This window comes from Eublepharis macularius, chromosome 8 (assembly GCF_028583425.1).
Source record: "Eublepharis macularius isolate TG4126 chromosome 8, MPM_Emac_v1.0, whole genome shotgun sequence".
NCBI lineage: Eukaryota > Metazoa > Chordata > Lepidosauria > Squamata > Eublepharidae > Eublepharis > Eublepharis macularius.
Genome location: NC_072797.1, coordinates 718905 through 739641, shown reverse-complemented (window position 1 = coordinate 739641; position 20737 = coordinate 718905). Strand labels below are relative to the sequence as shown.

Below are 20737 nucleotides of genomic sequence, written 5' to 3'. Positions count from 1 at the left end.
GGCGGTATATTAGTAGAATGTTGCTGTTATTATTTTGCGTAGCGAGATCCAGCGATCGTCGAGGAGCAGCGCCCCAAAGGGAGCAGTCGGGAGAGGGGCTGCAGCACGGAGGACCCCCCCCAACCACCCCCCTCTTCCCAGCAAGCATGCCTGTGGCTGCCGTCGGGCTGAGCCGGCCCCTCGAGGCTCCTCTGCTCTGCCCGGTAGCCGCTCTTCACGGGTGCAGACCAAGGGCCCCTTTGTTCAGGCCAAAGCCCCTTTCCCAGACTCTCTTTCAGCACGTGGGAAGCAGCCGGGCTCTTCTTGCCTGCCTGCCTTCCTACAGCTCTGGTGGGTCCGAGTGGAACTCTGCACTGGGCCCCACTTGGCTCGCCAACTCCTCCCCCTACGCCACATCTTTTCAGTTCTTGTCTCTCCCCAGTAGTCCCCAGCCCTAAACAGAGGGTCACTGTACATGTACTGCAACCGCAGCTTAGTAAGCTTCTGCTATCTGTGTAGTCAGAGCTATGTGCTGTCCCTTTAACAATTGGTACTCATGGGAATTGTAGTTCCCCCTCCAACATAGAAGTTTATTGTAGGCTTCCTGTGAAGGTGTTAAAAGCTGATGGTCCTCTTCCTTTGTTCGGCATCTTACCCCCTCAAGCAAGGATGCAACTGCTATCATGAATTTACTGCTTGTCTGCAAATGAATCTGGACCAATAAAGACGTATCTTGCTTCTGATTGAACCATGTCTTGTTTACTGGCTCCAACTGTAAGTAATAGATCCAGAGGAGTTAGCCGTGTTAGTCTGTAGTAGCAAAATCAAAAAGAGTCCAGTAGCACCTTTAAGACTAACCAATTTTATTATAGGAGAATCATCTGATCTGATGAAAAGAACTTGATTCTCGAAAGCTTATGCTATAATAAAATTGGTTAGTCTTAAAGGTGCTACTGGACTCTTTTTGATTTAACTGTAAGTAAGGATTCCTTTAAAATCTGGGTTGAAAGACGCAGTGCGTTAAAACTACCTGGAAGCCAGCATCTCCTCTCAGCTGCTTCCAGAATAGTACACCTTAGATCCAGAAGGGTTGGCCGTGTTAGTCTGTAGTTGCAAAATAGAAACGACTACAGTAGTACCTTTAAGACTAACCAACTGATGAAGAGAGCTGTGGTTCTCGAAAGCTTATGCTACAATAAAGTTGGTTAGTCTTCAAGGTGCTACTGCACTCGACGCCTTACTTCTTTTACCAGTTCTCCGGGGAGCCAGCCCTTCTCTGCACAGACACGGGTCAGCTCTGGGGAATGGCCTCTATTTTTTTAAAAAAGAGGGCAAATGGGGGAAGGGAGAGCTCCCACCTCACTCCCAGCTTTCTTCCTGTGCAAAAACCACGAGGAGGGGAGAGATCTCTCAATTTCTGCTGCTCCAGGTGAAGGCATTGTGTGCAGGTGCAGCAGCAGAAAGGGGAACACACACACACACACCCCACACACACACTGTTTCTAAGGGGGGAGCTTGGGAGAAAGGCAGGCGCTTTCCCTTCCCACCCTGCTTGAGAAGAGAGGAAGGCAGTAGTTATTCTAATAAATGAAGTGGAGATTTCAAGGTGGGCACATAGCAGGGTCACGGGCTTCCTCCAGAGAGCCAGAACAGCCAAAGAGATCTGCCAGTCCCAAGTAAGAGCTCCTCTGGCTGTGGCCCAGGAAATGGGGGTGTATGTGCTGGTGGGGGGTGTTATCCAGCCCCCCCCATCCACTGAGCCCTTCCCTGCCTCTTCTTGGCCCCCTTGGAGGGCAGCTGGGCCCCAGGCTGCTCTGCCTCTGGGGAGGCCTCAGTTCTAGGATGTTCTGTGGTGGACTATGGGGTGATCTGGGGTCCCTCTCAAGCCTCAGATTTCACAGGTCTCTCCAGCCCCAAAACCCAGGAGGCAGCTGAAGCCACTTCTCAGAAACATTTTATTTATTTTACAAAATGTATATGGCCCTCATAAGGGCCACCAAGCTGGCTAACAAATTTCAAATATGCATAATAAAAATGATTAAAACCAGCACACTCTAAACCCAGAACTTAGAATAAATAGAAAAGATAAAAACAACAGTGAAAAATTGGGGAGGGAGGGGGGAATCACTGAGGGAAGGCCAAGCGAAACAAAAAAAGGCTTCAACCGCTGGCAGAATTCCAGAGTTTTGGTGCCAGGGCTGAGGAGGGCGTCCCCTGAGTTGCCACCAGCCTAATCTCAAATACTGTTGTCTAGCCAACTGTCTCCTTCCAGAGAAAGAGCGCTGGGTGCTCTGCTACCCTGACCCTCCCTTCCACCCCTCCCGGCTCGCCCTCTGCTGCATCCTTTGTCTTTGCCAGTGTGGCCCAGTGTGGCCCTCCAGCCCCAGGGCACTAGCCAGCTGCCTTCCCCACACACAATGCCACGTGACTGCCATTCTTCTCTTGATCATAGATCCAGAGGAGTTAGCCACCGCCCAGAACCCCTGGGGATGGGCGGTATATAAATTGAAAAAATAAAAAATAAATGTTATTCTGTAGTTGCATCTGATGAAGAGAGCTGTGGGTATCAAAAGCTTATGCTACAATAAAGTTGGTTAGTCTTAAAGGTGCTACTGGACTCTGTACTATTCTTCTCTTGCCCTTCATCCGGCATGCACATCTTCAGGCGTTTCCTGACATCTGCCTTCTCTTTCTCAGCAAACCCATGTCAGCGGGCTCCTAAATATATTTACCATGTGCAAATTGGGAAGGGACTTCCTTGTAAAAAGGAGAAGGTGATGTCTGTCAGGTCCCTTGCCCACAGTCCCTCCAGATTGTTACCCAGCTTTGATATATGCTGCAATAGCCTCGTGCACCTGCTCCCTGGTTGCTTTCCAGATTCCAGTACGGAGGAGCCCTCATCTCGGATGGCTCACCGCAGCGGCCTGGGGGCGGCTCCTTCCGTCCCGCTACTGATTATGTTCTGCTGGATGGGCTATAAGGGTGGGGGGGGGACATGTAGAGGGATAGATATAATGCATCCTGTACTCAATGCGTCATTCCTAGCAAGGAACCTGTGTACAGCCAGACGCCTTTAATTGCTTCTGTGTATCCTATGGACTTATGTATGGCGAAGCCTGACTTTCTAAATAAAACCCATTTACTCAGGAGCCTGGATTTCTTGCTGCAAGGGGTTAGAGTCAGCCTCAACGTGTCCTGTCTTCCATAGACTGACACTGTCCCAGGCTGTGTGACTCAGACCTCAGAAACGTCAGCGGGCTTGGGATCTATCGGCCAAAGCCCTCCGAGGGCAGAAGAGGGGTTCTGAGCGTGCCTTCATCACCGTTCGCTGCAAACGCCGCCTCCTCTGGCCTGGGAGGAGCCCTGGTAACCCAGCCCCACAGGTTTTCGGTGCGGTTCAGTCTGAGCGGAGGGCAGCCTGTGAGATCAACACCCACTGGGGGGGACTGGGAGCAGGGAACTGGGCAGGCAGTTGTACTGCATCAAGGTGGAGCTTTGCTTTCCAGGTATAAAGCTGTGGCCTCGGCTTTACATACCTTACAGGCTCTAACTCTGCTACAGCCTCCAAGGTCGCGCTGGACTCCTGCTTCCTTTTGCTGCTGCAGACACAGACGGTGGCCCATCTGGCACCCTGGGGGTGGGGCAGGGTCGTATTATTATTATTCACAAGGCTAAACAGGCTGAAGCCTCGGGGCCCTGCAGGGACTAAGAGCCCATCGATTTTTCCCCCTAGGGCTCCAGGGGTTAAAGGCACCTTGCACTCTGTGAATAGAATTCTTCAGGAGACCCTCAAAATGTATATTTTCTCAGGCGTAAGTTCCTTTCTTATACAAAACACCTGTAAGGACGTGTGCAGCCACATTCTGGACCTGTTGTAGTTTCCGGATCAGACCCAAGGGAAGTCCTGCATAGAGCGAGTTACAGTAGCCCGGCCTGGAGGTGACCGTTGCCTGGATCACTGTCCTTAGGTCATGGGCTGAAAGGTGGGGGGCCAGCTGAGCTGCCTGACCTGCTGAAGGTGAAAAAAAGCAAATCGAGCCACGGCTGAGACCTGGGCGTCTGTTGATAAGGAGGTTTCCAACGTCACTTCCAGACTGTCCTGACGGCAGGAACGGGCACAAGCCGCGCCCCATCGAAAGCCGGGAGCTGGATCCCTGACCCCCGCGGCCCGCGGCCCAAGTACAGGACCTCCGTCTTCGTGGGATTCAGCTGCAGTCTACTCTGCTTCACCCATCCAGACATGGCCTCCAAAGCTCTAACTGGGGCAGCTGGGGCAGGGCCAGGCCGGCCGTCCATTAACAGATACAACTGGGAGTGATCCCTGGTGACAGCCCAGTCCAAAACCTCGTACCCAGGGCCAGGGCCGGTGCCAGAGGTTCTGGCCCCCGAGGCGGCACGCGCGCACTCTGCGTGCACGCGCAAACCACAGACTGCATGATGACATCATCACAGATGTCATCATGTGCCGCAGGGGGGCTGGGCAGCTCGCGGAGCCCCAAGCAGAGGAGCTACAAGCTGCTGCTGGGGCGGCGCGGGGAGGCTGCTCCGTGCACCGCCCCAGCAACAGCTCACGGCTTCTGCGCCCGGCTGGGGCAGAGGAGCGTGCAGCAGAGCTGCACACCCAAGCCAGCCATCCAGCCCCGTGCCGCTGCCACATGCCCCAGCCGAGCGCAGAAGCTGCGAGCCACTGCTGGGGCGGCGCGGGGAGGCTGCTCCGTGCGCCACCCCAGCAACAGCTCACGGCTTCTGCGACCGGCTGGGGTGGAGGAGCACGCAGCGGAGCTGGTGTGGCTGGCTGCAGCTGCTGCTGCTGCTGCTGCAGCCAGCCAGCCAGCTCCGTGCCGCCACCGCCACGCAGCCCAGCTGGGCGCACGAGCCGCGAGCCGCTGCTGGGGTGGCGCCTGGAGGCTGTGGCTGGCTGGGGTGTGTGGTGGCGGCAGCAGCAGCATGGAGCTGGCTGGCTGGCTGCAACAGTAGCTGCATCCCAGTCATGCCAGCTTTGCTGCGCGCGCCTCCACCCCTGACACCCCCTCCGGCGCCCCTCCAAAGCTGCACGCCAGAGGCCACCACCTATCTGGCCTCCATGGGCGCGCCGGCCCTGCCCAGGGCCAGTGTGCCCATTGAGGCCAGGTAGGTGGTGGCCTCAGGTGCAGGGTGCCAGAGGGAGCACCGGAGGAGGCGCGGGGGCAGGAGCACGCGCCACTAAGCAGCAGCCTCCTATCCCTCCCGCCCCGTGCCACCGCCGCCACCAGCACAAGCCCACAGCTGTGCGTAGCCACCGCGGGCAGGCATCTGCAGCAGCACAGGCAACCGAGCAGGAGAGCTCGGAGGCCGCCCGCCACAGCAATCGGGCCGGCGGTGGCGTGCTCTGTGATGATGTCACATGTAACGTCATCGTGCACGCAGGGAGGGCGCCCGGCCGGCTGGCCACAAACACCGCAAACCCTTGTGCCACCCCTGCCTGTATCAGCTGAGCGAAGGGGCACATAGAGGGATTAAACAGCCAAAGGGAGAGTAGCTCCCGCTTCCCTCAAGAAAGGTGATTCAAGGCCTTAATCATTTTGGCTGCCCAGAGAAACTGAACAAAAATAGCACAGTAAAGAGAAAGGAGCTGCGAACATCATCCGAGTTAAGGATGATATTTAACATCAACATGAAACCGCCTGGAGATTTGGGGAGAGGTGCCCCAATATGCAGATGGCACCCAGCTCTGTTTCTTCTTAACAGCTAAGCCAGCTGGGTCTGTGCAAGTCCTGAGTAGGGGCCTGCAGACAGTAATGGGAGGGGGGTGCACTCCCTCTGAAGGAGCTGGTTCATAGCTTGGGGGTGCTACTGGATCCTGGCCTGCGGTTGGAGGCTCCAGTCTCCTCCACAGCACACAGTACCTTTGATCAGCTCCAGCTAGTTGGCCAGCTACGGCCATTCCTCCAAAAGCGTGACTCAGCCACAGGGATCCATGTTCTGAACACATCCAAGTTAGATTGCTGCAATTCCCCCTACATGGGGCTGCCTTTGAAAATGGTCTGAAAACTTCAGCTTGTCCAAGAGGCAATGGCCAGGCTACTGCCAGGGGCTGAAAGGTCTGCACTGGCTGCACGTTTGCTTCTAGGCTCCGTTCAAAGTCTTCAAATTCCTCATGTTCAAATTCTTACCTTTAAAATGCTACATGTCTTGGGGCAAGGGTACCTGAGGGACACCTCCACCTCTACTATCCAGCCCGCCAGTGATCTGCCTCCCGGGGGGGGGTAGTCTGCCCCCAGCGCCACCAAAGAGGGGGCACTGGGCACAGCTGTCAGCCCCAGGAGTGTATGGGAAGCAGGACAGAGGGTGTGCTTGCCACGCGCCCCCTGTCCTTCAGGGCAGGCAAAAGTCAGTGCGAGTGGCTGGGAGGCAGCCCGTGCCATTTGCCTGCTCCGCAGGACAGGGGGCGTGCGGCAAGCCGGCCGCCCCCTATCCTGCGGGGCAGGCAAATGGCGTGGGCGTCCTCCCAGCCACTCGCACTGCCGCCGCCAGCTCTGCGGCACACCAGGAGAGCAGGCTTGCCGCAGGGCCGCATGCGGCACCCTGTGTGATGACCTCATGAAAGTGATGTCATCATGCAGTGTCAGGAGCGCGCACGCGCACGAGTGGCCAGTCTTCAGTTGCTCTGGGTGCCGGCAACCATAGATCCAGCCCTGGGCCAGAAGACTGGGGAATTTCCTGACCTTCTCAGGCAGACTGTTCCATAGGTTGGCAGCCGCCACTGAGACACACGTTGAAGCAGCTGCCAATCTTGCCCATTTGCAAGGTGGCACCTTTAGAAGGCCTTGCTCAGGTGAGAGAAGCTGTCTCAGTGGAGAGGGGCAGTCACACAGGTATGTAGGTCAAAGGCCATTCAGAGCTTTGTAGGTGGGAACCAGAATGTTGAATTGAACTTGTTAACTGATTGATAACCAATGGAGGGTCTGCAGAACGGGTGTCATATGGGTGCCCCACCTGGTGTCCGACAGTAACTGGGCTGAGGCGTTCTCCAGTGCCTGGAGTTTCCAAGATGTCTTTAATGGCAGATCTATGTACGGTCCATTATGGCAGTCTAGTCTTGAGATAACCATAGCCAGGTCAGTAGAGTCAAGGCAGGGGCCCATCTTCTGGGCTAAAAGAAGCTGGATAAAATAAGAGAGGCCCATCTATGGCTGCTAGAGAGCTCTGCCTTGGCAAACGCTCGGAGATGGTGAGGGTGGTGCCTGGGGAGGGCGGAGTTTGGGGAGGGTGTGATCATACTTCTGTGTGACGCTCTAGGAATTACCCCTGAGCTCTGTGGTACATATTATAGAGACATGAGAAATTCTTAGAGTGTCGTCATGGAGGCCATTTTCTAAGCCTTTTTCTCTTGCTTCTCCTTTCTTGAGGTTGAAGGGTTGGTTCTGTGGGCGAGGGGTTCACCCACCGTGGACAGGCACATGGCAAGCCACTTCCACATTCAGAGGCAGTAAAATGCTGACACCCTCAGGGTCAGGGGACCACATCAAGGAAGGACCACAACCTCCATGTCCCGTTTCCTCACCCTCCAGGGCAACTGCGTGGCCTCTGGACTGCTGAGCTCAGGCCACAAGGTTCTTTGTGTGTTCTTACACCCGCTTGACTGCAGCATAGTGGCTGCTTCAGGTTCCCACCAATCACACCCTGAGACCCTGCTATGTAACCCAAGTGGACAGCAGTGCTAAGAGAAGCCCTCTCGTCGTTTAAAAGCAGACTTTTATGTGTGGCCTTAGGATTTACACAGGCGTCTCATGCGTCTGGCTCTATAGGCCAGGAAAGGGGGTGGCTGCCTTCTCACAAATGTATCTCGCATATGTATAACAGGATGCTGGTCTCAGGGTATCTTGGCGCATCAGTACACAGTAGTAAGAAGAAGCGAGTTCCTGGCTGCTGGAAGGAAAACAAAAACTTCATGAAAAAGGTGTGGGGAGGGGACACAAGAGAAGCCCAACTACTCTCTGGGGTGCAGGGCATCCAGCTGCCTGATCCGTACCACTCCTGGCCACTGCCTGGGACTCGGCATTGTGTTTGAAGAGGCCCAGGGAGGAGCCTTGCTGGGATGCGGGGGCTGCCCACCCCCCTGGTCTGACTCACTGTCGGTGTCTCTGGGGCCGGTCAATACACCGGCTGTGTGCTCTTCAGCTCTGCGCCTGCTGGCCTGGGGTGCAGCAGCCACAGCTCAGGTCCGTCCCCCTGCTGATGGCTAACCTCTGCTGTCTTCAGCACGTGGGTTACATGGGGAAGAGGCTGAAGAGGCAGTCTTACACCTGCACAGGTGCCTCTCTAAAGGGGGATGGGGAAAGGTCTCCAGGTGGCACACTTGCCCAGGCCACTGCTGGCATCTGATACAGGATGAGAAAAATTCCCTGCCCCTTTAACAGAGGCCTAATGCGTGGAAATGGGCAGGCGAAGCTTTCCATAGCATGGAGGAAAACCTGCTAAGTAACAGCCCCTGTTAAAGGGACAGGACATATTTTCCTCCAGGCACCTGGCAACCTAAGTGTGTGTGTGTGGGGGGGCAGTTCTAATGTGCCCTCTTGCTGATATCTTCCTGCTGCTGGGCAAAAGGCGAGCCTTACCCACTGACCAGCATCCCTCTTGGGTTCTCACCCTGCCTGCTTTTTGCCACAGGCGTGCATTGCTGCAGTGAGCTATCAGGGGGTTGGTTGTTGCGGGTTTTCCGGGCTGTATTGCCATGGTCTTGGCATTGTAGTTCCTGACGTATCAAAGGAATTACTGATCAGATGGGAAAGCTTATGAAAAAGCATAACCTTCAAGCAGTATTCAGACCCACCCGAAAAATACAACAGATGCTACGATCAGCAAAAGACAGTAGAGACCCCCTCACCTCTGCAGGAGTATACCGTATACCCTGCAGCTGTGGACAAGTGTACATCGGCACCACAAAGTGTAGCATCCAGACAAGAATAAAAGAACATGAAAGACATTGCAGACTTGGACAACCTGAAAAATCAGCAGTGGCTGAACATAGCCTAACTCAAACAGGGCACAGTATCTTATTCCAGGACACCAAAATACTGGACAACACTTCCAACTACTTTGTCAGACTGCACAGGGAAGCCATTGAAATTCACAAGCATAAGCAAAACTTCAACAGGAAAGAAGAAACCTTAAGAATGAACAGAGCATGGTTTCCAGTTCTGAAAAACACCAGGCTAACAAAACACTCCACACCCGACAATAGCCCTGCAGAGAAGATTAGCACATCAAGCACCAATCCATATGCAAAAGAACCTCCTCAGGATACAGTGAAGCCTCCCGCCATTAGCATTCCACACCCTGGGAAACTCTTACAGGATGACTCAGCTCAACCCCACCCCTCCTGAGTAGATACAAATGACCTACATCTTTTCCACACTGTGACACTGAGAGATCTCTGTCTTTTGGTGCTACACCTCTGAAGATGCCAGCCACAGCTGCTGGCGAAACGTCAGGAACTACAATGCCAAGACCACGGCAATACAGCCCGGAAAACCCACAACAACCATCGTTCTCCGGCCGTGAAAGCCTTCGACAATATCAGGGGGTTGTTCCAGGAATCCCTTTTGTGTGGGTGCAGGTGTGTGTCATTGCCCCTTTCCACATTCCCCTTGCTTGGCAAAAGGTTGCCCCTCCCAAGCCCCTCCCATGCATGAGACCCAAACGCCCGTGTGGGAGAGGTTTTGACGGTTGTATCTGGATTGAACACTTTGACCTGCATCTCCATGTGCTATTTATGGGGCACTGGCTGCACGCCACTCCCTCATGGGTGGATGTTGGACGGGGCAGTGTTTGGACTCCAGTGCAATCAATATGCTCTCTGCACTTGTCACAGGATATTTCTCTCCCTTGTTTCCTTTCTACAGAGGAGGTACAGGATACTAACAACAATAATACTAATAACTGCAATTATAAGCTGCTCTTCTAGATGGATTAGTGCCTAACCCAGAGCAGTGAACAAGTTAGTGTTATTATTATCCCCACAATGCAGCTGGGGAGCTGGGCTGAGAGGAGGGGCTGACCCAAGGCCACCTGCTGAGCTCATGGCAGTTGTGGGATTCGAACCCGCAGAGTGCTGATTCACCAGCAAACCACTTAACCACTGTGCTACAGCAGCTTTCCGGGTATACTCAGAACATCAGTGCAGAATGGGTATATTCAGGTCTTACGTTTGGGCTGCCTGTAGAATAACGTCCTCACTGGGGGATGGGAAGGGGTCAAAACTACAATTTACATTTTGCTCCTTAAGGATGGGAGGAATTGGGCTGTTTCTTCCAGCCGGAAAAAAATCTCATTGGTGGGGAGAAAATGGCCTTCTCTCCTATACTTACCCTTCATAGCGTGAGCCGTCGACCCAATTCCATTCCAATTTCCTTTCCGGTTCATAATTCCATGCTCTGCTGAGTCCAATCCAGAATTCATTTGACTGCAGACGACTCTAGGACCAAAATAAAAACAAAAACGATGATCTGGGTGAACGCTGCTGCCCTGGGATGCTTTCAGCACAGAGCGCCTGTGGCAATGCTCAGGGTGTCCCTGCCATCTGCGAGGCCCCTTGGTCCTAAGGTGCCCTTAGTGGGCACCCTGGGTAGCAGTGACCATGTAAATTTGGAATTTACAGTCTTAGGGAAGGGAAAAGCTATACGTAGTCGAGACATGTAGGAAAGCAAATTTTAACAAACTGAAAGCTATGCTGGGTAGAATTCCATGGTTAGACATACTTAAGGAGAAGGGAGTTCAAGAGGGGTGGGAGTTTCTTAAAGCAAAATTTTGAAGGCACAATCAGAAATGATTCCTATGAGAAGGTAAAACAGGAGGAGCCTAAAGAAGCCAAGGTGGCTCCATAAACAGCTTTCTAATGAATTGAGAAACAAAAAAGACTCATTTAGGAAATGGAAGGAGGGCCTTGTAACCAAGGATGAATATAGACAACCTATGCTTGTAGGGAGAGTGTAAAAAAAGCTAAAGCTCAGCATGAGCTTAGGCTAGCAAGAGAGGCTAAAAACAACAAAAAAGTGTTTTTGTTCAAAGTAAGAAAAAGAGCAAGGACATGGTAGGCCCATTGCAGGGACAGGGAAGTGAAAATGTAACAGGCGATGAAGAGAGGGCAGAACTGCTCAGTTCCTCCTTTTCCTCAGTCTTCTCCTGCCAGGGAAATGGTGCTCAACATGGCAATAACAGAACATATGAGGGGGGAAGGAAATTACAGCCTACGATCGGTAAAGGGGTAGTACATAAACACCAAGTTACTTTCAATGGAACTAAGTCCTCAGGGCCAGATGAGCTGCACCCAAGGGTACTAAAAGAACTTGCAGGTGTAATTGCTGAGCCTCTGTCTGTTATTTTTGAGAATTCTTGGAGATCAGGCGAGGTGCTAGAAGATTAGAGGTGGGCAAATGTTGTCCCCATCTTCAAGAAGGGGGGAAAGGAGGATGCAGGTAACTACCGACCCGTCAGCTTGACATCTATACCAGGAAAAGTCTTAGAACAAATCATCAAACCGTCAGTCCTTGAGCATTTAGAAAGGAAGGTTGTGGTTACTAAGAGCCAACACAGGTTTCTCAAGATCAAGTCATGTCAGGCTCACCTTATCTCTTTTTTTGAGAAAGTTACTACCTTGCTGGATCAGGGGAATGCTGTAGATATAGTTTATCTCCATTTCAGTAAGGCTTTTGATACGGTTCCACATAACATCCTTGTTGACAAGTTGTAAAATGACGTTTGGAACCTGTTACTGTTAGTGGACAAGATGACAAGAAAATTGAGAGATCTGGACTCAGGGCAGTTCAACACAGACTGGGAGAAGCTGAAACAATACCTGGAGAAGAAATGGGAGGTGGGAGGAAAACTGTGGCAGTTTGAGAACTACTGAAGTATTGAAGTAGAGGGGGGAGACTTTACCGGGGGGAGAAGAGATAAATGTGAATTAATAAGCAGTCAGATTAATAGATTGACATATATATAGATATATATAGGTTAACAAACAGAACATAGAGAAAATAATTAATTATAAGGACTAAATATAAGGAGCGATTAACTAACAATATTTTCTTCTTTTTCTGACAAGTTTTGTACCAAACTGAATGTCTGAAGATATAGATGGGTCAAATTGATTGACTACGTGAGGAGAGATATATAGAACTATTATAAAAAGATAGAATGAGTAATATATATAGAGAATAAGTCAAATTGTTTGATATAAACGAATGTATGATCTATATGGTTTATGATATATAGAAATACCTGAAATTGAAAAATTGGGATAAATTGTTTATCTAAGATGGAAACAAAGGCTTACAGTTTGGGCATATAATGTTAAAAATAGTTAAGGATGTACTGCTTAGAATAATGGAGAATATATATTTGTTTTAGATAGAGGAAGCTAATAAAAGTAAGGGAAAGGGGACAAAGGGTTGGAAAGCTGTTGGAAGTCAACAAAAAGGGGGGGGGAAAGGGAGGGGGTTAGAGATGAAAAAATTGGGGAAAATTGAATGTAAATGTGGAAATAATGGATTCTAACCCAATAAAAATTTTTCAAAAAAAAAAAAAAAAAGGAACCTGTTACTGTTAGGTGGATCCGTAATTGATACTACTTATACTACCTGTACTTCATGTTTATCTAATGCCAGTCCTAGAATTGATTATGTCTGTTTCAGCAATTCTTCAGCTCTGTATTGGATCCTTGTTAATGCTGCGTCTTTGTAAAATCCTATGACGTTGTTGTGGAAATGTCCTGAACACTGCACAGAAATGTCCTTGATACTGTATGGAAATGTTCCCGATACTGATTGCACTAATTTCATGCTATGTAATCTGTCTTGAGTCTCAGTGAGAAAGGAGGACTATAAATGATATTAAATAAATAAATTTATTTTCAGGCCTCCACCAGCCTGAAAAAGAGGTGTATAAAATCTTAACCCTCCTTGTGAAGGCTGTCCACCACCCTGTTTTAAATGTGTATTACTAACCTGGGCAGGGAGTTGGACTAGATGGTCTGTATGGCTCCTTCCAACTCTATGATTCTATGAATGCAGATGAATTTTTATTGTATTTTAATATGTTGTTATCTGCCCTGAGCCCACTCGCGGGGAGGGCGGAATAGAAATTTGAAATAAAATAAATAAATAAATAAATAAAAATAAAACTTTTGTGCCATTTCAGTAGAGGTGATAAGGAGCTACAGTACAGAGAAATTTCAGATAGAACCAGAGGACAGCCCACAAAGGTGCCTGGAACAGGGGTGCTTGCAGGGGGCCTTAATGCAACCCACAAGGCACACTCTGTGGCCCTGCCAATCTGAAGGCTCCCCCCACCCATGACAGCAGCAAACACCCTCCTCATCTGTATGGCTTTTTTCGTCCATGTATTTCAGAATGCCATCCATTTGGTTCACTTTCTGGATCTATAATTTTTATGTTTTTATCAATTAAGGCTGCTTTTACTGTTTTGTAAAAGGTTCCTGGTTTTGTTAGTTTCACTTTTATTGTATGTCTCTTGTTCTGAAGGAAATGTTGCAAGCTACTTTGCATAAATTTATGAAGAAGGAAAGGATATGAATATCTCAAATATATTCACAGACTGCCCGTGGCTTTAAGAGGAGGTGAAGAAATGGCCTCGTCCTAGAATCTGTTAGCTGAGTCCAAACAGAGCAGAGAAGTTACGCTGTGCTGATTAAAGAGGCAAAAAGTTTATTTGAGGAAATACATACTTGATAGTGAAGAAGGAGAGACAGGGATAGATTCCTTGCTATCTGACTACATCTTGGAGAGAGAGTGAAGTGAAGCAGGAGAGAGAAGAAGCAGGATATTCCCCCGTTTAGCCCAATAGGAGACAAGACAAGGGAATGACCCCCAGGGAACGAGGGAGGTGCTGCTCTCACTGTCCTAACTAAGTGATCCTTGCTGCCCCCTGCATGGAAGGCTCTTCTTACCTTCTGGCTGCTGCAGGACACCAGACATTGCTATTTCCAACACCCCTTCTCAATGTCTAGTGTACAAAGTCCACAAAGTTCAGTTTTTTACGTAGACTTTGAAACTTCTCTTTGGCAAGTGGCTTGGTGAGAACGTCTGCTATCATTTCTTCTGTAGGGCAGTACTGTAGCTCAACAAGCCCTTCTTCTTGCATATTTCTCACAATGTGACTCTTTATGTCAATGTGCTTGGTTCTTGATCCAATTCTTTCAGTATTTGCAAGTTTTATGCAAGATTGATTATCTTCAAAGAGTTGTATAGGTTTGGGTTCATCTATCCCAAAGTCTTCTAATAGTTGTAGAATCAACTTGAGTTCTTGGCATGCTTCTGCTGCTGATATGTATTCAGCTTCTTTAGTTGATGCCGCTACAAGGTCTTGCTTTCTGCTTGTCCAGCTGATTGCTCCTCCACCGTAGAAGAACACTCGTCCACTGGTAGACTTTTTGTCTGTGATGTCTTCTGCGCAGTCAGCATCCATGAATCCCACTAGTCTGGGATTGTCGCTTGCTGGTAGCTTGAGCTTCAGTTGTGCAGTTCCTCTTAGGTATCTTGCCAGTCTTTTGACTGCTTGCCAGTCATTCACACTTGGTGATGCACTTTTCCTGCACAGTATTCCAACTGCTGCTGCTATGTCAGGTCTGGTCACTGTACTTATGTAGAGCAGTTTTCCAATGGCTTCTCTGTATACTTTGATGTTTCTCAGAGGTTCATTGTTTCCACTCTGTTTCAGGAAATCTGTTTCCATTGGAGTACATGTTGGTTTTCCATCTTTCATATCCATGTAGTCTAGGAAATCCATGATCTTTTGCTTTTGATTGAGAAGATAGCTTCCATCTTCCTCTCGCTCTATTTGAACGCCAAGATAAAAACTGACATTTCCAAGACGCTTTACCTCAACCTCTTGGTTCAGATGCTGAATTATTTCATCACAATCTTGTTGATTTTCATAACAAAGAATATCATCTACATAAATCAGGATAAAAGTCCATTTGTTGTCTTTCTTTCTTGAGTACAGGCAGCGTTCTGCCCCGCCTTGCTTGAATCCTTCTTTGATGAGCATTTGGTTCAGTTTCTGGTTCCAGGCTCTTGCAGCCTGTTTCAGTCTATAAATGCTCTTCTGAAGTTTGCATACAAGTCCTCTGTCTTTGGACTGTTCAAATCCAGGAGGCTGTGTCATATACACGTCTTCTTTCAGCTTTCCATGTAGAAAAGCAGTTTTCACATCCAGATGCTCCACATGCATCTTCCTTGCGGCTGCTATGCTCAGTAGTGTTCTTACTGAAGTGTGTTTCACTACCGGTGCAAAGGTTTCATCATAGTCTTCTCCATAGTTCTGGGAATATCCCTTTGCAACTAGTCTTGCTTTGTACTTCTGTACTTCTCCATCTGCATCAAGTTTGGTTTTGAAAATCCATTTGCATCCTCCTGTCCTTTTCCCAGGTGGTAGTTCTGTGAGAATCCATGTCTTGTTCTGGATCAGAGAGTCAATTTCTTGTATTGTCGAAGGCTTTCACGGCCGGAGAACGATGGTTGTTGTGGGTTTTCCGGGCTGTATTGCCGTGGTCTTGGCATTGTAGTTCCTGACGTTTCGCCAGCGGCTGTGGCTGGCATCTTCAGAGGTGTAGCACCAAAAGACAGAGATCTCTCAGTGTCACAGTGTTGCCAGTTCTGAAAAACACCAGGCTAACAAAACATTCTATCCCTGACAATAGCCCTGCAGAGAAGATTAGCACATCAAGTACCAATCCATATGCAAAAGAACCTCCTCAGGATACAGTGAAGCCTCCCGCCATTAGCATTCCACACCCTGGGAAACTCTTACAGGATGACTCATCTCAACCACACCCCTCCTGAGTAGATACAAATGACCTACATCTTTTCCACACTGTGACACTGAGAGATCTCTGTCTTTTGGTGCTACACCTCTGAAGATGCCAGCCACAGCCGCTGGCGAAACGTCAGGAACTACAATGCCAAGACCACGGCAATACAGCCTGGAAAACCCACAACAACCATAGTCAATTTCTTCCTTTGCAGCTTTTCTCCATTTCTCTGCTTCTCTTGCTGGCATTCCTTCTATGTCTTCCCAGCTAGAAGGTTCTGGTACAGCTTCTGTTTTTGTCAGGTAGGAAAATTTCATCGGTGGAACTTCTTTGTTTGTTCTGGCTGAGTGTCTGACACTTGGCTCTGCTTCCCCTTCTCTTTCTGTGGGCTCTGCAGGTGTCTCTTGTGTCTCAGTCAGGTCCCAGAGTTGCACAATCTCTGGCTGCTGTGCTGCATCAGCTTCTCTTGGTGTAGATTCTCTGGTGTCTGAGAAATGGATTTCTCAGGCTTGAACTGTGACATAACGACTGCCAGGATGAAGAGATGAAACGGGCAGATTGCTGGCTTCCCGTCACAGTTGTGTATCATTTTTGCTGCCTCTCATTGTTCCTTTGTATGAGACCATATACAAAGTTTTCCCAAAAGAATTGTATTGAAGACCTTCTTGCATCGTCACACTATAAATCTACCGGAACTTTGGTGGTTACTGTATAGACTTCTGGTCAACTTCAGGCACTAGCACTTTAATATTGCATAAAAATTCTTGTTGAATTATATATTTATATGATGCCCTGCCTTTTGTATTTGTAATCATCCACCCTGTATATATACAGTTTCTCTTGTTTAAGTGGATTATAATATTGCTATAAATTTGATTGAATTATAACAGAAGCATTTATTAGTTAGATTTCACGGCTTGTTCGCTTTATTTCTCTGAGCCTGATACTTGAACAGGCCACGTGTACTCTTTTTAGTTTTTAGTTTATTAAACTTTTCTATATTTTGGATGCTCTAAGCCAGATATCTCTAAACACAGCACGCCTCTTCAGCCTTGCTATCCGCAGTGTTGTTAAATGGGAGGAGCGACAGTCAAGCTAACCCGCTTTTCAGTGGATTGCAAAGGAGTGTTAGATCATCTCCACACTAGCTTGTGGAGGGATGCGGGATGGCATGCAACGACGCAGAGCTTCTAAATAGCAATGCAGGTACAAACTGCCAGATGTGGAAGGGGGTGTGGCTCAATATTAGAACATCTCCTTTGCATGCAGAACGCCCCAAGTTCAGTCCCCGGCGTCTCCAGGGATAAAGGCCCCGGCAGTTGACCTGGAGTCCCCAACCTTTTGAACCTGCGCGATCCTTTGGAATTCTACCATGGGCGGGGCGGGGGGGGGGAGGTTGGCACAGCTCCAAAACTGCTGCCCCAAGAGATGGAGCCAACCACGCAATGTCCGGGAGGGAGGTCGTGCACACCGTAACAGGCACTTTTCAACATTTCAGGAAGAAGCGGGGTGTTCAACAGCATGCCCTTTAAACTGAACATGTTGCTTTGAAGCCATCCTCTTCACTGTCCCTTGGGTCACATAGCGAAGATGCTTGTGCTGTGGGGGCAGCTGCTGCCGAAGCAACTGCTTAAAAATCTCCTGTGGCCACTCACAAGCCTGGCTGGGCAGAAGCCCAACCCTGCCCACTTTCTAAAAATACTTGGTGGGCACCAAGAAAGGTGTCAGCGGGCACCATGGCGCCCACGGGCAGCACTCCGGGGACCCCTGCAGTAGGCAAGGTGGAAGGCCTCCCGCCTGAGACCCTGGAGAGCCCCGGCCAGCCTGAGCAGGCAACGCTGCCCCCTGATGGCCTGAGGCAGAACCAGGCACCCTCCTGCGCGTGCTCCTGTGCAATCTGCCAAACTGCAAACACTCTCAGAGACACTGATGGCAGCAGATACCACCCAGGTTGGTTTGGGTACCCCCAGGGGTGAGGCAGTGGCATTCAAAGGGCCCCAGTCTCTGTGCCCTGATTGTTGGCCAGCCAGAGTAACGGCCTGGCCACTGTGTGAAGCAGGATGCTGGATGAGACGGCCCACGGGTCGGACCCAGCAGGGCTCTTCTGACGTTCTCATGCTTCACCACCCCCACCAAGCAATAGACCCACACACAACATTTTGCCAGGGCCTCACACCGACCTCACACATTCGACCCTCCAGCTACCACCTGCCCACAGCACGAGCCCCAAGTGCCTGCAGAGCAGATGGCCCAGGCAGGAGGGGGAAGCTGCTGTGGCCCCCACCACAGGCCCGTGAGTTGCCTGGGCCCACAGCCTGTGATGAAACGTGGCCCACCTGGCCCTGCCGGGAGGACCCTGCCTCCTCTTCCTCCTCTTCTCCATCCAGCCCCTACCCCCACTGCCGCTCATACTTGGACCAGGCAAGTATGGGCTGAGCCAGCTCTCCCGTAGCTCATCGTTGAAATGGCTTCCTTGCTTCTTGCTTTTCTTCGGGTGCCACAAAGTGCCTTCAGAGCCCCCGCTGGCCAGTAAGCCTTGGCCGCGATGCCGCCCCCCACCCCAGCCCACAGGCAGGCAGACATCCCACCATGCAAATGGGGCAGAGTGGGGGCTTGCAGCGAGAGGGGGGAACTGGGCAGAAGTGGCGCCCCCTTTTCTGCAAATGGAAATGACGTTCCTTCTCACCGTTATCCCTGCAGCGTCCCACAAGGTGCCAGCATCCCAGGGCTTGACAATCAGCAGCTGAGAGGATTGCCTTTCACAGTCAGTCTGACTCCGTTCCCAAGTCTTCTGCTCATTTGACACCCACAAGCACTTCCATCGGAAGAGCATCCATCCGTTGGGACAGCAGCCTGGGGAAGGGGAAGACACAAGGGGAGGGGAGGGGGGGTCCCAGGTGCACCCTGATCTGGAGCCCCCGTGATTGGCGCATGATTTACGTCAGGCTGCTTTTGGTAACAGCTCACAAACTCCAACTGTGGCAGCTATGACAGCATCGTGCTTAAGCATCATGCTCGGACAGAGGCAAATCGGGCCAATGAGGGGTGACAGAGCAAGATCCAGAGACATTTCCGCCTCTGCCACTGGTGCCCTACAGGCAGCCAAAACACCCACATTGGTAGGAGGCCTGCTCTCCCTTTTACTGCCCGCACCAGTTTCTGGATCAGCAGAGGGACGTGGTGGAAAGGCAAGACCTTCTAAGTTGAGGGATCTGGGCCAGTCGCCACCAGCCAAGCTTAACTACCAACAGGCTTACCAATCCGCTGGCATGATGTGGCCTCCACCAGCTGCCGGGTGGCCTCCTCCTTGTCCCGCTGCAGGAGAGTCATGTTGCTCCGGGCCCACCTCCGCTCCTGCTCCAGCCGTCGCTGAGTGCCGTTGCCCGCCTGCCAGCTCTCCCAGAGGGCCAGCCGGGTGGCATTGAGCTCTGCCCGGGCCTGGTCGAGCTGCCCCAAGGACCGCTCCAGCTCCTCCTCCCGGTTGCCGATTCTCTGCCCCAGGGCGCCGCTCTCCGCTGCGTGCCTCTGGGATGCCCGCTGCAGCTCCCCGGAGACCTGCCAGTCTACAGAGGAGTGAAGGCGGGAGTGGGAACCGGGCCGGGCGGGGGGGGGGGGGGCGGTCTGCAGGGTGGCTGCATCGCCTGCGGGCTCTGGGCTCCCGAGAAGCAGCACAGGGCGACCCACCTGGGACCCCCAGGAGGGGGGCCGGCTATAGGGCTGGGCCAGGCCTGGTGAAGGAGGGCCTGGGCGGGGAGGGGACTTACATCGGACGCCGAGCGCCAGGCAGGTGGCCAAGAGGAAGAGGCAGGAGCCCAGCAGGGCCAGCAGCGGGACGCGCCCCCTTCGCCACGGGCCGGGCCCTGCAAGAGAAAGCGGCGGCTCGTCGGGGGTCCTGCGGAGGGCCGCCCTGTCCCGGTCCCCCCACCTGCCCAGCCTCGTCCCGCCTGGCCCCGCTCGCTCACCGGGCGCCCGCGGGGGCTGCTGCGGGCGGGTCCGGGCCGGCGGGCAGTTCTCGTAGGTGAGCTCGCCCTCGCCGTCGTCTGCCGGGGAGGCGGCGGGGCCGTCGGCGGGCGGGCGGCTCTTGCGCGGGGCGCCCTTGGCGAAGCGCAGGTCCGCGTAGGTCACCGCCTCGGCCATGCCCGCGCCCAGCCCAGCCCTCGGGGGGCCCCCGGCGACGCGCGAGGAGCGGAAGGGGTTCCCGGCGGCGCAAGCCTCTCCCGCCCTCGCCCTCGCCCTCGCCCCAGCCGCGGGGGACTCCAGCCGAGGCCGCCCGCCCCTCCCGGGCTGAGCCTCTCTCCGCCCGCGCCCCACCGGCCGCCTTCCCTTTCCACGCCTCTCGCGCCCGAGAGCGGCAGCGCCGACGGGGCTCTTCGCGGCTGCGGGCCGACGAATGCGGCGGTACTTCACGCCCACAAGACTCGGGCGCCCCGAACGCCGCCCGGACCGGCGAGGGGCACGGGGAAGGCCGCCCTCCTGCACGCCCGGGGAGCCTTTGCCAGCCCCTCGTCGCGCCCGCGGGCACATTCTCGCCAAGACGCGTTTAACGCCCAGACGTATCATGCTGAGCTTCTCGGCAGCCAGATCCAGTGATGGGCGAGCAGCAGAGGCGGGGGGGGGGGTGACCCTGACGCCCAAAGGGAGCCCTCGGGGGAGAGGCAGCAGCATGGAGACACCCCCCCCCATACACCACCACCACCACCACCTAGCTCCGGTGGTTAAGGCCCTCCCCCTCTCCCCAGAGGGGGGCGCATGTGTGGCTGCCGTGGGCTGAGTCGGACCGTCGAGGCTCATCTGTTCCGCCTGGCAGCGGCTCTCTGGGCTTTTGGACACCTCTGCTCAGGGGAGACTGGACCCGGGGCTGCCTGCCTTTGGGGCGCGGAGCCAAGCCCCTCCTCTGCAGGCTGCCTCACAGGCAGGGGGCCAGATCTGCTTTCTAGGCGAGGGAGT

The 20737-nt window shown here is 52.2% G+C and overlaps 1 protein-coding gene across 1 annotated transcript in view; it reads right to left on the bottom strand.

Moving 5' to 3' along the window:
* Nucleotides 1-20350, bottom strand: part of LOC129334474 (B-cell differentiation antigen CD72-like) — a 33151-nt gene extending 12801 nt beyond the window's left edge. The window contains exon 1 of the mRNA XM_054986610.1: nucleotides 19753-20350. Coding sequence (XP_054842585.1) covers nucleotides 19753-20350 — 598 coding nt within the window. The remainder of the gene's footprint in view (nucleotides 1-19752) is intronic.
* Between the last annotated feature and the right edge of the window lie 387 nt (nucleotides 20351-20737).